The 17,857-nt window shown below is 37.4% G+C and overlaps 1 protein-coding gene across 1 annotated transcript; it reads right to left on the bottom strand.

Moving 5' to 3' along the window:
* Window positions 1-99: 99 nt before the first annotated feature.
* On the bottom strand, window positions 100-6,386 carry pitx1 (paired-like homeodomain 1). The gene is made up of 4 exons (XM_057361107.1): window positions 6,006-6,386; window positions 3,517-3,624; window positions 2,612-2,814; window positions 100-1,861 (listed from the first exon to the last, which is right to left on the bottom strand). Exons 2-4 carry the CDS (start codon window positions 3,605-3,607, stop codon window positions 1,313-1,315), a joined length of 843 nt encoding a protein of 280 aa, XP_057217090.1. The 5' UTR covers window positions 3,608-3,624; window positions 6,006-6,386; the 3' UTR covers window positions 100-1,312.
* Between the last annotated feature and the right edge of the window lie 11,471 nt (window positions 6,387-17,857).

Raw genomic sequence — 17,857 nt, 5'->3', positions numbered from 1 at the left:
GGTTTATTAACGTGTCCTTGAAAGGCATGTCAACATTGTGTGGTGAATTCGTTCTGTTAAGACTAACAGACCAAAGCAAAAGAAGTGACCATTAACACGGGTCTCACAAAGTCGACCTTTTGGGAAATTAAAGACATTATTATCAGTGAGATTGGACCAGGAGTAAACAATCAGTTACGACAGAGGTTTTCCTTAATATCGCTTTGAGTACACAAGGCCGATAAAAACGACGAAAATAAATTCCGGTATTGATTGTCACGTTTGCATCACACTTCCTAAAGTCAGATTTGGGTTTTACTTTCTACTCTAGAATGAAAACAATTTAGCCTATAAAACAATTGTGACTTGTGTAAACGCGTACTACACACACTAATACCGCATGTGTTAAAGCATTAAAACAAGAAGGTAAGATGAACTATAACGTCCGAAACGTCATAACAATAATTGGTCAATGCTAACGTCGAGTTCAACATAGGCGATTAAAAGGCACCCCACGAGTATTTCAAGCCTGGAAACGAGTAAGAGAGCGGTAAAATAGTTTACAGGTGAACTCAATCATGAGACTGAAAAAGCTAAAAATGTTACATGAACAAAATCTCAGAATGTTTAAACGAAAAAAAAAAATGCTCTTAAAATTAACGTCCACGTTTACAGGATAACCTGCATTATTCTCTTGAATCGTTTTGGAAATTCTTTTGAGGTTTATTCAAACATTACCGTAAACATGTAAACACAAATTTCAATCAACATGAGTACAATATAAAGTTATAGCTTTGTTATTTAGTCTACACATTCATAATACAATTTACAAAAAAAATTTTTGTCACTCGGAATTAGCATGCGGTAATTTATTGAGGCAATCAAACAACTATGAGGAAATGAATCCAAAATGTTAATGAGAAAGCACGAGGACAACACAACCTCTGCATGAGAGTACAGGAGAAGGCCACTCACAAACACAATCGAACAGTGCCATAGGCTGTAGAGGCCTACACAGCATACTAAACATTATAGTCCTATATAGTTTTACATAGGTTCGTGTCTTGACAAACCCATTGTTCCCAAATAGAGCACAGCATTGTTTTCAAATGGTGTAAATGTTCCATTGATCCACGTTTATATGTTTAGTTTATATGTACATTGTGTATAACTTTTAACTTGTCTCCATAATGTCCAAAATCCCAACGATGGACAATTAAATTGTTGTGCAAGTTTAGGTAAACACAGACTATCCGCATAATCCGTTTGAAAATGCCGATCGCATCTAATCCAGTATATAGGTTCAGATATCCGTTTATTGGTGTGTAACTCGTCAACTATTGTACTGACATGCGTTAAGACTAGAGCTGGGACTCTGCAAACCGCTGTATCCAAAAGACGGATGCTGCTTGGATTTCAGTCTTAACGTCGCAAGGCTGGAGTTACAAGTGTCCCTGTACACGCTGTAAGGAGAGCCGGGAGGCCCGTACGGACATGTGGACGAACCCATGGCCGAACTGATCGACGAGCTCCCGATGCCGTTTAAATTGCCGATGTTATTCAGACCTGTCGCTGACATGCCGGGCATGGCAGAATGTCCCATCCCGGATGCCATACTCATAGATGAGATTGCGCTTGGAGCTGAGAACATGGATTGGGAAGTGAGGGGACTCATAGAGTTAAAGAAGGTGAAGTTCTTTGTGGACAGTGGGGCTGGCGCTAGTCCTTTGTTGGTCCAGTTGTTGTACGTGTACGCAGGATACACATCGTCGTAAGGCTGCATTAAACCGCTAAACTGGGGCAGATAGCTGTTTTTACACAAATCCATTTGCTGGTTGCGCTCCCTCTTTCGCCATTTCGCCCTTCGGTTTTTAAACCAGACCTGTGTAAAAAGGCAGCAAATGACGCGTTATTGTAGAGTAGCCAAGTACAAAATACATTGAGTGAAGACATTTACCGTATTCGTTTGCTGCATAAATCATCTCGTCTTCGCGCACGGGGCACATACACAGAATGTCTCCCTGATTTTTCTCAAGCTGAGGTGGCAGAAATTGACCTTTTTACACTTCCTAAATCAGTTATCTATGACCTCTACTTCGTTCACACCACGATGGCCTATATTTATATTTGCTTTTTGTGTGGGTGCTGTAGCATGAATGCAACATTTTTGGGATTTAGGCTAGTCACTGGCCATATTTAACACTGACGGCATAACATTGAATGTGGAAACGAAATGTTTTGCCTATCATGAACACTTAAAAATGGTCTTAAAACTTCACTAGAGTGTACAAAAACAGTCTAAAAGTAAAGGAAAATATATCACGGATACGTTGCAAGAAATTAACAGGTAAACAGCAAGTTTTTGCTTTTTGATAAATTTTCTTTCCAAATCCATAAAACACAGAATTTACCAAGCGTATAGCCTAAATCGAAAGTGTATACACAATAATTTGGCAGTTTAAATATTATCCTTGAATTTAATGATATTTAGTGCAGTTGGCATTTGCAATGTATTGTCTTCTACATTTAAAGTAAATCCAAATGCAATGTTGTGCCTATATATACAAATGCTCTGAAAACTCGTGCATCGGCCGGTTTATTATTTCTGAAATGTGTTTGAGGATCCACTTACCCGGACTCGGGCCTCTGTGAGGTTGGTCCACACTGCGATCTCCTCTCTGGTGCTCATGTCCGGATACCGGTTCCTCTGAAAAGTGGCTTCCAGCTCCTGCAGTTGCTGGCTGGTGAAGTGAGTCCGCTGTCGTCTCTGTTTCTTTTTCTTAGACTCATCCGCGTTTCCATCGTCACTTCTTTGCTCGACAGATCTCTCCTTTTCTGGGAAGACGAAATCTGAGTTGATATCTGGCCCCAGACGCATTTATTTTCCAGCCGTTCGAAGCAGTCGCAGACGGACAGAAGTGAGCCGATGCTCGCTGTGGACGGTGCAGCCACCAATGCAATCCGCAAATGTGCAAAAATGTGCAAACGAAATCTGCGCGGAATACACCAACTATTCGAAAAGTATACAAGCGCCTATGTTTTTAAAAACAGGCCCAGCTTACTGCTAACAAATATGCAGGTGCTTATTTTAATTATTTAGAAACGAGAGTATATAAATACGTTTAAGCGGTTGTTGAGTCTTTTGAGGGAATTATAATAGTTACAGTAATAATAATAATAGTAGCCTACATGCAAGACAACAACAAAAAAGTTTTAAATAATATTATACTAATTTAGTCTGATACAAATGTTCACATATCAACTGATATTCGATATTTTAAGATTTTAGAATGAGAACATACACGTATATGTATAAGATTTGAGTGCGTAATCCTATATAACCTATCCTACGCATTGCGACATTTGAAGGGTGGAAGTCGTCTAAATATTTCATTTCTAAGTATTAAAACAAACATAAAGTATCCCTATGTGAGTGTATGTTTAAGTAAAAAAACTTGCATACACGCTGTTGCATTTCTTGGCATTACATATTAAAGCTCGCTGATGGGTTGTAGAGGAATATGATATATCCTTTACCTGTTGTTTCATTATCAGAAGACTCGCTGCTCGTGTTCTCCAACGTGTCTCTTGTGCTGTTGCTTCTCGGCAGATGAAACGACGAGGCCATTTTCAAAGTTATTCCACCTTAATTCAAAACAATCGTGGGTGTTACAAAACCTCTTGCAGCGGTGTCATATACGAGCTTCAGTGCAATTGCTAAGTAATTCACAACCATGCTCTAATAAATAAATAAGATCCTACAGCGCAAATGCGTTATTTTCCTTAAAAATACTAAAGGTATAATGTTCTGCGTCTAGAAGTGGCCACAACAGCTCACGGCATAAGGATCCACCCATCCTCTCCTCCCCGAGTCCACTGTCAGTCCCACCCACAAAGCAAAACCATTCTTTATATATGCAAGTAAACCTTTCCTTCAATATGGCTTATCTCAGCGAAGTACCTGCAATTTGTGTCGGAAACTTTGCTATAAAATGTTTTTATTCTTGCACTCAAGTTGAAATTAATGGTCTTGCTTTGCCCTGTAGATATAAGTAACTGTATTAAAACATTTAATCTGTCTTATTTTTGGGCACGCTTTTAGCTTGTATGGACTAAGGAACTAGTGTGGTGCATGCACCACTTTTCACAAATTTGTAAGATTGCCCAAGACTTCATGGACTGTGTCATTTGTTCAATGATCAGAGCATTCGCAATTTTAATTGCCGAAAACAGTAGTAGCCAGCAACTTAAATAGGTTGGTACATTTATATAAAAAAAGAAAATATATTATATTGCCTACTTAAACTATTACCACTTTCGTTCAAACAAAGTTCTCTTTGGAAATTTAATATTTGCCAATGACACGAAATACAATATGGGTTTATTGTGACAGTTTCTTCACTCTGAAAACATCTCGCTTTCACTTCATAAATTGTTCGGGATTTTGTTGAAGGTAGTGGCGCCTGCTGGCTGGGCAGAATAAAATGCTGCTTGACAGTTGTGTCAGAGAAATTCATTGAGTGCGATATATTGATCAATATCGTACGGAAAATATAAAACACAAAAGCGATTTGTTTTGTAAACGTAAGCAGAAAATGAGGTCACCTGCAAGCGCAAAAGAAAAGTTAATCAGTTTATTTTATAAACATTTCCCTAATATATAAAACAGGTTTAAGTTTTTACATGGCTTTCAAAGATCAACCCGTCTGAACTCCAAACGAAAACTTTGTGATAATGCCAGTCAAATTGCAGCCCAAATTCCATGAGCACGTTCTTTAAGTATCACCTCAATGAAAATAAATGAGAAATACTCATAGATTTGCATCGAGAGTTTTTTAGGTGAATTTTAGCCTACATTTGTACACAGATACATAACAAATCCTATTGGTTTTTAAATGAATCTGTTATTGCTATTTTTTGTTTTCAGGAATGTCTTTATTATTATAATAAGGACATAATGTGGCCGAAAGTTCATTGTCAATTAAATTCAGACAAATATTTTTTTAAATAATATTTTTGTCCTATACATATATTTATGTTTAATAGGCTATAGTTTTATAACTTATTGTTTAACACATTGTTTTAAAACCAGCTAACAGAAAACCGTCGAATTAAGCTTTGGTTAAAAGGTCCATTTGAATAGATACTTTCATAAGACAATAACTAATGGGCTCTTCACTTCACACCTGTCAGACGCGCAATTTTCAGTCTAATTAATTAAATTTTAATCAGTCAATTAGTCTAAATGTAATTTATTGTTAGAGTTTTAAACAAAATAAAGATGATAAAACATTAACAAAACGTACATGCGAATGGCGTTGATTTTTTTGCCATGATGTTCATTTAGCCTAGATAAAAAATGTTTCGTTTTATAACACACACAGTGAGCAACACTTCACTAATTCCATAGTATTTAAAATACTTCATATCATTGCAGTGATTAGGCTAAATACTTTGTTGCACGTAACCACAGGCTGTTGTTGGAACAAATGTATAATATAATACAATGTAAGTCGCTTTGAATAAAAGCGTCTGCCAAATGCATAAATGTAAATGTAATGTAAATGTTGATGATAGGCTATTCTTAATTGTCCTAGACACACTCAGTGCTGTTGTGTAAAAAAGGTTGTTCATCTTCTTCAGGAAACATTGACATGTAAACTAAAAGTAAGATCTATTAAAACCCTATCAATAGGACCCTTAAGTGAAAATACCTCAAATTACATAGGCTGTACGACAGCTGCCGACTACAGCGGTTTGCATCACTAATACTCTAACCTGAATAATATGCAAAAGCACACGTCTGTAATATTGTTACATTTAAATTCACTGTTTTATTGAGGGTTTTCAGGTCCGTCCAGCGTGTGCAGCACCGCACCAAGCCTACGAAGTATTTACATTTATCAACTAAACCAATAATTCAACGCGAATGACCACATATGAGGACTATCCCATGCTATTCATTATAAAAAGGTAACAGTAGTTACAAGCCAAGCATTATTTAAATGAGATGAAGAAGGACTTACAGGTAAATGTTCAGAAAGGCTGCTTGTTTTCTCTTCTTGTAAAAAAACCCTTCTCCATACAGTCAAAATATGAAGTTACTCGAATATGTGGGTGTAAGCAATGTTCAAGAATATGCGTGTGGAGACACAGCACCGACGGCAGTATCAGGCTGATGGGATGACGTCACTCCCACGCGCTGCCTCGATGACGTCACGGCCACAGGCTCAAGAAGCCTGATGGGATAAGCTACCGAAAACGCGTTAGAGTGGACGGTAAAATGATGGACAATGTAGACCTAATACGAACTACACAAATTGTCACTCCGCCCCCTTTGCATTGTTTTAGTCTTTAGTTTTTCATTTATTTTTTCTGCCTTTTATGTGATCATTCTACTGCGTTATTTATACACAACCTATTTTTCTTATAGGTTATATACCTATTTTTCTACATAAACACATTCATACTTGACGTTTCCCCGACTATATTTAATTGCTTGAGTTTGCACTGCACTGTGTACTGTTGTTGTGTTTACCTGATGGAATTCTGTTTTGGCAAATGCCATGAAAGTACAGTCTAAAACTCCATAACATGGTCAAGTCAATTTCATCAAAGGGATTATGATGGCAATTAAAAGTATGCACTGAAATGTTGCAATGATTTGTCTTGTTGATTTAGGCTCCATTAATGTTTCACAAATGTCATGCAATTACTAATAAATGCTTAAGATCGAGGGATAAAACAAACATTCATCCATTAATGAACATAAATACAGTGTTTTTTTTAAATACATAATTTCGAATTATATAGACTACTGTAACTTTCGCTAGGCTATATCTTTGTCATTTTAAACGCATTAATAAAGCGAATCGGTTATATGAACGAAAAAATAAAATGCCGATATCATCTATGAACATTTTTAATTATAACATATGTATTATTTTGTATATTATATACTGTGTATAATTTATGATTGTTCTGAGGTGTTTTTCTTGTCATATTTGTTAAAATCTCTTGACATTAATACCTTGTATAATGCACATAGACACTATATGTTACTACTCAGCAAGGTCCAGAAATCTTTCTGTGCTTGATGTCACTTCAGACATTCTCAGATACGTTTAAAGCTGGTTTAGAGTTATAATAATAAAATACCACGAAAAAGATTACTAAATGCATTGGGAAAAAACTATAACGACTGAATAAAACTGCGCCAGCTTTAATGAGTGAAACAGCTTAGTTATGGGCATTGCGCTTAAAAGCATGGTCGCTGGAATAAAAGTCACATTCCCACAATTACAGCCCTTTAGATTTCTCATGTTGTTTAATGAAATAGCCACCACTGAGAACTCTAAGCCACGCAACCAATAAATTGCTGTAAGGAGTTCCCACATCAGCATTAAAACTGCAGCTTTGCTCATGTTGTTTTTCTCGGATTTTTTTAAACAAAGCGCAAATCATAATCTTTAACCGCGATAGAAGATTCGAGAGCTCACATTCTTGTTGTTTCATTTACATTGTTTCATCAACATCTTGAATAATTTTGTGGCATCTACAGTATATTTTTCATACGTGATCTGATGTAGTGATGCAAAGAGTTTGCCAAGATTTATTTTGCTTAATAATTCCCTCGAGTAGGCCTATGATTAATAAAGGATCGCAATAAAATATTTTATAATATTAAACAACAAATAATGATCTGTGTCTCCACGCATTCCACACAAGTATGTGCGTCTCTTTAGTTTAGCAGAATCTGTCTTGAAAACGCTTTTGTCCCGCTGAAATGATACTGTTCTTCTTTACCTGCCCTTGATGTAAAGAAATGAGTGTGTAATAAAGCATTCTGGACGTTTGTCTATGAAACCTGCGCTTAATTTTAATAGTACTGTGAGACTGCGTGCACAATTATTTTGAACTCAAAACACTTTCATTAGCACAAATGAACTCTTAACACAGCACAGTAACACATTCTTTCCCAAAATTGTTTTTGGTGCATTGGATTTATAGTTTTGAGTTTAGACCACAAAGTAAGACTGTGTTGTCAGATGTAGAATAGGATCAACATCCCACAAATTGATCAATATATGACGTTACATTTTATGTCGGGTTTTGTCATTTTCAGGTTTTTGGGTTTTGACAATTGATCACTGCATATGTGTTTCTGATAGCTGTCTGATAATGAAGAGACCAAGCGCAAGACGTATTGTTGACTGAATAATTGTTGACCAAGACCCTTAATATGCAATTTGAGTGTAAAGGATTTACAAAAAAGTTTACATCACGCAGATATACTACATTGATAAAAAAAAGAATAAAACAAGAATATAATTATACATTGGGCTTCAAGACGCCAAGTGAAAATGCATTCCGACTCTCCTGCGCCATACGGTGGTTTCGTGAGTTACATATATACTCAACTCAACTTTATTTATATAGCGCTTTTACAATTTTCATTGTTACAAAGCAGCTGCAAATGAGACATATTGACTATAAGCAAAACAATTAAAGTTGTACCTGCAAAAACACGAAAAAGTTGAAAACACAGAAGACAGACATACCCACATACAAAACACTCCACACACACAATATGCACACGTACTAACACACATAGACATAGACACACACACACACACACACACACGGACGCGCACGCGCACGCGCACGCACACGCACACACACACGTACACAAACAAGTACGCACACACACACAGACACGCACGCACGCACACACACGCACACACACACGCTCAGTGAGAGCACACATTTAAGATAAAGGAGAGAGAAGCACAGGTCAAATATAACAGACTATAAATTCCTATATGCAATATTAATTAAGTAAAACTTTAAAATTCTAAAGCAGCCCCCCCTGGTCAGGCAAATAGTGCAAAAAACAGTATGCAAACGGTGGCGAGGAACCCAAAACTCTAATCGAGAAAAAAAACCTCAGGAGAACCCAGGCCCAATCAGGGGATATATATACACTTCATATACTTCATTAAACCGATGTGCTATCTGACGCAAATTAAATCCTTAAGTGCTGACTCCGATCTGTCTCATCTTTAAAAATGTTTTAATAATAATATTTTATAATATATATATATTTTATTTATAAAAAAATACATTTTCAAACCCAAAGATTAACAAGGTTCAGGTAACTATTCATTTGTTATTATTATTATTATCAATTGAATAACACAGATTTTTAGTAGTTAGGCCTGAACCTTGTTAATCTTTGGTTTTGAAAATGTATAAAAGGCACATTACAGCTGCTTGACTTACTGTACCTTTTGGCTTGGTTTAAGGGCCACATTCCACTAGCCAATACAGCATCATCACTGAAAGCGAACTAGGTATTAAACTAATATCATTAGTGTACATGCCCACCACCCTTTTGAAGTACAGTAAGAGTTGTCTAAAAAAGGATTTACAGCAACATTTACCTTCTGTTTTATTATTTGATTTGATCATGTTCAAAAAGTCAAACCAGCTATATAAAATTACTTGAAACAAGTGCATACTGTTGCAAAATAACAACTAGCCATGGGATACATTGTAACAGCACTTTTGTATTTAAAATAATTTGCATACGCTTTATTGCATACAGTGTTACTTACCCTTGGTTTTTCCTACATTTAACCGGATGAATATAATTTGTCTATTCAAAGCCAGTTTATCTATGATGCTTCAGTCTAGAAAAAAAGAGCTTCAGAAGCCAGAAGAAGGACTTCATCATGCCTCTGTAACAGTGATGCAGATACTGTTCTCAGAAAACAGCTTCTTCATCTATTTTACGGAAATCTCTAAACTGTCTCTTTCTGCTGATTGCCTTTAAGTGTTCCTGTTAGAGGTTGAACTCGCATGTGGCAGGTCATAACTCCTGAAGGGCCTCAAAAGGTCCCTGGTTCTCCAGCAGCTTTTACATGTCTCTCTGAATAATATATGGAGAGGATGTACCATGGACCCAGGTCAAAGGGACACATTTTGCTGATTTGTTATAATTACAATTGTGGCTTTTTCAATGTTGTTTCGCTGTCAGTTTGTAATTAAAGTTTGAGAAAGTGTCCAATGCTGAGTTTAACACACGAACAGGGTTGAAAAGGATCCTATATGTGATGGATCCTTATATCATTAACATACAAAACTTCACCTTATAAATCACTAACAACCATCCACATCACACTATGGTGGAGAGCATTACACCGGTAAGCAACACTCACATATTTTTTTACACCACAGTATGTAATTCTCCATCGGGGATTTACAAGCATTGTAAACATACACATTTATAGATTCCTTCAGAGCCTCTCTGTGTCAACTTACTAATGTTTTATGGATCGTTGTCATGTTGACGACTCTACATTTTTCATTCTTCACTTTTCCTTAAGATTGTTATATGGAGAAGACCCAGCACACCATCATACTTCCTCTGCCTTATACTTTATTGTTCATAACTCCCTCTTACACCAGCACAAAGTATATTAGTGTATGCTGGTTCTTGCCGGATGGGTGCTGGTCTAGCTGGTGGACCAACAACGTCATGCTAAACACATTTTTCACTTAGCTAATTTATCAGTATGGTCTTTGTGGTCTTAAGTCTTGTGGAACTTGCAGTTAGCCTTTAGCAATTACCTGAAATAGGAAGCAAAAGTATTGATTTTCTTCTTGCTATTTTTACAAGCGCTTTACTCTTGTACAATGTTGTTGTTGTTGTTAAGTGCAGAGTAGCTCACAGATGATTTAGCTCACTTGAACAAGTAGCAATGGCGCTACTATCTTCTTTTTGACTTGTTCATACTCTGTAAATAGATACCCACACCAACGATCAACACACTTCCGATGCTACAGAATTACAATACAGTTTTACCCACAGCTGCTGCACAAAACATCTTCTGATCATTCACAAGTTCACAGATCACGTGATGCTGCTAACATCACTCATTGATCGCCTTTATTTCCACTTCTTGACAATTTCTCTGGAAAAGATGCTTTTTCTACAGTGTGATTTATACACTCACACCTATGAAAACGGTTTATTTTACACACTAAGAATGCACTGTGCCAATCCTGAACAACGTCAACATATTACAAGAATGCAGTTTAGTTCTGATGGAGGGCATATAAGATCTCTGTTTATTACAGTAAATAACACCTGATACCTTACCTACTCACATTTACTCTAGTAATTTATGCAGCAAATGTATGACCTTTTATAACACAAAAATATATATCAATCGGCAATTAATATACCCAAATAACATTAAATCTAATCTACTGTGGCCATCTTCATATAATTCTCTTCTTCCTTCACTCTACAGCTTTGAACTTCAGAAAGTGCATGAAATATCTGGTCTTATTCCAAATCCTCTCTCTGAGATAGATCCACTTCCTACCCATTTGTTTAAAGCCTGTATCTGCATTCGTTATCTGATCTAATAACGGATATTATATATTCTTCTCTCACCTTAGGTGTTGGCCCTTTATCTATTAAGAGTGCCCTAATAACTCATAGGTTTAAGAAACCTGGAAAGCACCCTGTAATCATTTTGCCAACTTTTGTCCAATTTCATTAAAATATATTGAAGATTGTTGAAGCTCAGGTTCATGGTCATCTTGTAAATAACAACCTGTTTGTAGAATTTTGATGTAGCTTTCGGTCGATACATAGTACAGAGACAGCCATGGTAAAAGTTAATAATGACCTGCTGATTCTGGACTGTCACTCATACTTATTCTTCTTGATCTATAAGTGTGGCCTTTGATACCATTTCTCACCAGGTTCTCTCAGATACATGAAACTCTGTTGGAACTACTGGTGTTCTTCTGGTTTAGGTTGTATTTCTCTGGCTGCACTCAGTTTGTTCAACTTTAAGGTGACGGCAGAGTGCTGTGTGAGCTTGGGCGTCCAGTAAAAACAAAACTGGAGAAAGACTAACACGGTGGCTAAACCAGACGCGAGTGTCACGTCGCAACAAAAGACAATAGAATATTGCCTTTTGTTAAATATTGCCTCGCGTCCCAGTTTTTCCCTACAATGACGTCAACATAGGGCAGAATCTAAAACCACTTGATGGAAAAGACTGCTTCTGATTAATAGGAATTATAAAAAAAGGAGCGAGTGGATTTTACCATTAGGCTGGTTGTTTACACACACCTCAGTGTCCAAACACCTTACAAAAGTGAATTTTCCATAATAGGTCCCCTTTAAAAACTTCAGATCACACTTCTTACCCTGTCCTTTATTATATATACAGTATATCCTACATTTTGTCTATATTTTATAGAAAATTTGGACTTAATTTCCATAGCCATTTGGATCACACCAGTCCTCTGCGAAACTGTGTATGTAGCATTAAATGATCATAATGGTGTAATGAATAAAGTGTGGTTTTATTTTGTATTCAATGTTTCACACACAAAAGCCTTTATACAGGCCTCTTTAAACTATGTTTAGGTGCTTTTTGACATGGGTGGTTGAGAAAAAATTGAGAAACTCACCTGTGGGAATGCAGCATTTTTATGCCACGGCATCTCACTATTCTGGGATCTTTGTATGTCCTGACAATAAGATTTATCGAGCAAACATTACCGTTGTGAAAAATACATATTTAAACAATTTTTTTGTTCAAACAAAGAGACAAAGTAAGCCTATAGTGCTATCACACAGTTAATGTCCTGAGGTAGGGCGTAGTGGAGTGTGAGGACAACACAACAGTTTTAGTAGTCTCGCTTCATGGCTCGTGAATAAGGGAAAGGTGAGGTCTAGCACTGTCGAAAGACACAAAAAGAAGTAAGGATGATTAAAAAGCTGTCAGGTTGTTTGCTAAGGACAGGTAAATAAGAAAGTAAAACATGTTTTGTATTAAAACCAATGCAATGAAATATATTAATACTCGCCTAGGGAAGCCTTCATTAGCATATTTGTTGTTCTTTTACATTTTTAGCACTACACAAATTCAGCTCTTAAGGGCAAATAATTGGAAGGAAGCTCCTATAAGAGTTTGACTCATGAAAAACCTTAAAATAATAATAATAACAGTGACAATACCTTACACCTGTTGATAAAGACATTCATGTCTGCAGTTCTATCTCACCATAATGTCTTTAAATAACTCGTTCTGCAAGGAAAGAACATGGGTAGATTGGTGAGCCATGTGATGAGAAGAAACTAGTACTGACGAAATCAAGATTAACATATCCAGGTGAGTCAGAAAGGTAAGTCATGTCAGAAAACAGAATACACTTCTGCGAAATATCACATAGTATATGATATCGCATCCAATTGAAAGCATGTGGTTATTCTGCAGCTGGTGGTTTGATGAGACCTTTTCTGTAAAATAAATGTTCCCCATTCCACTAAAAAGGCAGAACGTTTCCACTAATGAAGCAGCAATAATTTAGTTGCTATGAGAGATCTTTCCCACCAAACTGAGCTTGACTTAAAGGTATAGTTCCCCCAAAAATGAAAATTCTGTCATTGTTTACTCACTTTCTTCTTTCTTCAAAAGAAGGGCAATTCCAGCATAATGGATGTGACATAAAGACACTCAGAGAATGCCTAAACCCTTGTTGATAGAGTTTAAACATCAGAAATATATCAGTCTATGCACAAGTTTTCCTTTTTTTAAACAGGGAAATAAACATGCGTTATGGATGTGACAAAAAAAGGACACGGTTTTTGGGAGACAACAAACTTTGTAGGATTTCTGTGAATTAAAATGCACAAACCTGAAGCAATTATACCCAACACATGGAGAAGGGATGCCTCTTCACAGAACATAAAATAGTTAATTTTTTCATGTGCCCATTTATGAGGAATATGTTCCTTTATGGATGTGACAATCCTGAAAATGGCACCAACCTAACTATAAAAAAACCATGCACTAAAAACAAAACAAATGCTTTAAAAACTTGAAGGGAGACATCACATGGGTATTAGAAACACAAAATGTTGATATTTATGTTTTGTTATATTATATAACGTTTGGTAAAAACTAGATCTTTTATGGTAAGGTTGACATTTTCACAGAATTGCCCAGAACACAAAAAATATATTTTGAAGAATATTGGAAAAATCATTTGAAATGACAAGAAGGAGAATAAATGATGATATAATTTTTATTTTGGGGTTAACTATCACTTTAAAGGAACAATTCGGCCTAAAAAGGATCCCCATTGACTTTCCATAGGAATAGTCAAGCTTGTAGAGATGCTGCAGGTTCCCCTGGTTTTTTTTTTGTCCATTGGAGTTTTGGGTTCCTCGCCACCGTTTGCATACGCTGTGCGTGTGTGTGTGTGTGTGTGTGTGTGTGTGCGAATTTGTGTGTGCGTGCGTGTGTTCATGTTTTAAAATATCCCGGTGGGGACCTAAACCTGAATGCACACCAACTCATGGGGACTCGTGCCCCCCTTGGGGGACCAAAATTGAGGTCCCCATGGGCAAAAAAGCTTATAAATTGTACAGAACAATATTTAAAAAAAATCTAAAAATGCAAAAAGTGTTCTATGATCTTTAGGTTTAGGGGTTGGGTTAGGGGTAGGGGATAAAATATACAGTTTGTACAGTATAAAAACATTACGCCTATGGACTGTCCCCACGGAGATAGTAAACCAGACATACGTGTGTGTGTCTGTATTCTGTGTGTGTTCACTTTGTTGTTTTTACTTGTTTAACTTTAATGTTTTGCTTATAGTCAATACGTTACATGTTCAGTTGCTATGTAACAATGAAAATTGTCAAATAAGTACAATTGAGTTGAGTAAAAAATACTATAGTCAAGTCAATGGGGACCATTTTTGGGCGAACTATTCCTTTAAGGCTGCCGCACACTACAAGATAATCTGTGAGATATTTTGCAAGATTTCCCGTGTTCACAGTCAGAGCTCGCGTTGTTTGTGAAAAGGATTCTGTTGGTGTGCTGTCATGATCGCATAGCGACATTCCACACACTATAGCTCTATAACAACTGCTAAATACATTTTTATCGGCATGTTTGTGGTATCGTCATGTTTTAAGAATCTTTTAGTGCAGCTCACCCATTAGACCAAAATTCCTTCAGGAATTTACAGCGTGATCTTACCCCTAACCCCACCACTAGCGCAAAAAAGCTTTGTACCAAAACATACGAATGAGAACATTTGAATTCATGCGAATCAGCTAACTCCTAAAATAGTTATGCATTGCCATGAGATTGTAATGACGTTTCTGCATGTCTGTTGTGTCAAGTCAAAAAAAATGTGTAAAGCTAAATATAAGCTCTTGATATAATATTGCAATGAATTTGAGAGTTATCTCTTCCAAATAATGACAGATAAAGCAATGGGTGGGGATTTAGATTTTCTATCGACTGGGCCCTTAGTAAAATGTGCATTCCAGCATTTTAGCTTGAAATCTGCCCAGAGAAGCGTATCTGTCTGCAACACAATTTACTGCGTGACCTAGGAATTCAACATGCTCCAGATCTGAGCTGTCTCAGATGCCACGGCTATGAAGAACCCTGGCTTTTTTATCTAGATGGTCAGATAAAATGCTATCTGCACCCATAAACCTGTTCATAGGAGTCTTTAGCAGAAGGCACTTCAATGTCGTTGCGGCGGAGGCTCTGATAAACCTCAAGCCAAACACAGTGTAATTTAGAAGGCCAATAAAACACACGGTACCTGGGAATGGTCTTCATTCCCATCCGTTCTCCGTTTTTCTCTACGGGGACCCATGCAGGCGCATGCACAGCCAGCAGGCAGGAGCGGGAGGGGGCCGATGAATCGGATGAACTCTGGCTATCCTCACAGAGAATAGAAAGTGATGTTTCTCGGCAGAGCGCATGTGGCATTGGCTTGAGGCGGTTCCCAGTATGAAGAAGAGCGCGTGTAGTGTTCTCAAAACTGGTTCTCAGTACATGGTTTGCTTGAGTTTTAGAATAGGTTTTGCAGATCTGAAAAAAAGGCCTCTAAAAACCAGCCTACTGAGTTCCCCCTAAAGACACTGTTTTCTTAGGAGAGAAGCCCAAACATGACGGCCCTGTTTATTCGGGCAGAATTCGCCTTTGTCTGGGCCTCCCAGGTAAGATAAAGGAGACAGACAGAGAGGTAGAGAGAGAGAGATGCATTAAGACCGCTCCTTACGGGACCACCAGTGTTGCGTGCATGTGTGTCTGTGTGGCCGTGTTTGCCTGTGTGTTTGTTGCTGGGTGTGTTTGTGTACATATGCAAACATGTGTGACTAATTCAGGCAGCGGGACTTTGTATGGGATCATTCTGTGAGCGGAGTTAGGAGGTGTAGTAACTCGATCACTGTCATTCTAAACAGCACATTTATTCTGGTCTGTCCTCAGAGCGTCCTGCAAAATGAATGATGGGAGAGGGGACGATGGCGCGTGAGCTGCATTTGGTGTCCAAACCAGAAGATATTTTGAAGAGCGTTGGACACCACTGACTTCCATTGTAGGGACCTGTGAACAGCATGAGGGTGAACAAATGATGGCTGAATTTGTATCCCTTGAGCTTCTACAAGACAAAAGAAAAATGCAGTTTTGAGCAGGATGAGTAAAATGACAGAATTAACAGCTTTGATTGTGTGGTATCACACGTATATAACAATATAACAACCCAGAACCATTTTTACACACATTAAATATGAGCGATGTTAGGAATTAGTCAGTTTTATGAGTATAAAACATAGAGAAATAGCCCCCTGTTTACTATCATTGCTTTTAACAGTTTGGTTAGTGATGCAGGAGGTCATTGAGGGTTTTTTCTTTTTCTAAATATAAAATGAAATGCTACAGTTTCTTAATTCAAGCACACAGCCACATGGTTGCCCATATACTAACTGTCAATATATTACAATAGATTGAATAATACATACGGGATTGCTGCTTTTCATTTATTAAAAAATGGTTCCAGTATATGGAAATTTAATATGTAAAATGTAACTGTCTCAACTGAGATTTAAACTGCTTATAAAGCCAAAGCTCATGAGGAGAAAACTTCAAGAGAACATTTTCTGATATAAGTAATACGACTCTTGGCACTCCGAAACTAAAGCAGTGGAAACTCCTGGCAGACTGACCCCTCGGTGCAGTGCCGACTGTTAGGTTTGGCTGTTTTTCACGGTTTGGTTTAGGCCTCACAGTCCCACCGACAAAAAAACTGTAATGCTACATCAGACAGGATGACATTCTATCTGGTTTAGTTCCTCCGGTGTTGTGGCAAGAGTTAAAGCCCTTTTCCACATCACAATGCCACTGTGCCCAGAAAGGCAGAATACAGAAATGTGTAGTTGAGATGAATGTGGGAAAACAGGCCTAACCTCAACCCCACTGAACACTTGGGATAAACTGGAATGCCAACTGACAGCCAGACAGATTTGGCTAGCCAGAGAAAACGTTACTGTAAGAGGTTGCTCTGATTTGACGAAGGAGATTTGGAGTTCTCATTTGTGCTCAACTTAGTCTCCAATGTTTCTCCCAAAACCGTTAAAACAACCGACACTGTAATTGCTGAAAAATCCAAGAAAGAATATGGAGGTGTGCAATTATTGCAGATTGTAGAGGTAAAATAATCTTGGGTAAATTTGATGAGAATGAGATATTGGAGTTCGTATTGAGATCTGAGTCAAATCTGAGTTGAGTTTCTCACATTCTTGAGATCTCTTTTGAAACTCTAATGCAGACATTTGTGAGATTTCTGATTCTTTTTCTCAGGATAAATTTCTGAGACACAGATGAGACTTCCACAAAAGTTTCCATTTGATCTCATTGATGTCTGATTGAGCTACTGAAGAGATCTCATCTGCGCTTTTTCTTTCTTCTGGGTAACCATCTCTCTTTATCCCAGTCAGCCTCGTGTCTTATTCGGTAGCTTTACAGTTATAGATCTC

Source organism: Triplophysa rosa, linkage group LG19, assembly GCF_024868665.1.
Source record: "Triplophysa rosa linkage group LG19, Trosa_1v2, whole genome shotgun sequence".
Classification (NCBI taxonomy): Eukaryota; Metazoa; Chordata; class Actinopteri; order Cypriniformes; family Nemacheilidae; genus Triplophysa; species Triplophysa rosa.
Note: the sequence above shows the minus strand (reverse complement) of the source record. Positions and strands in the feature narration are given on the sequence as shown.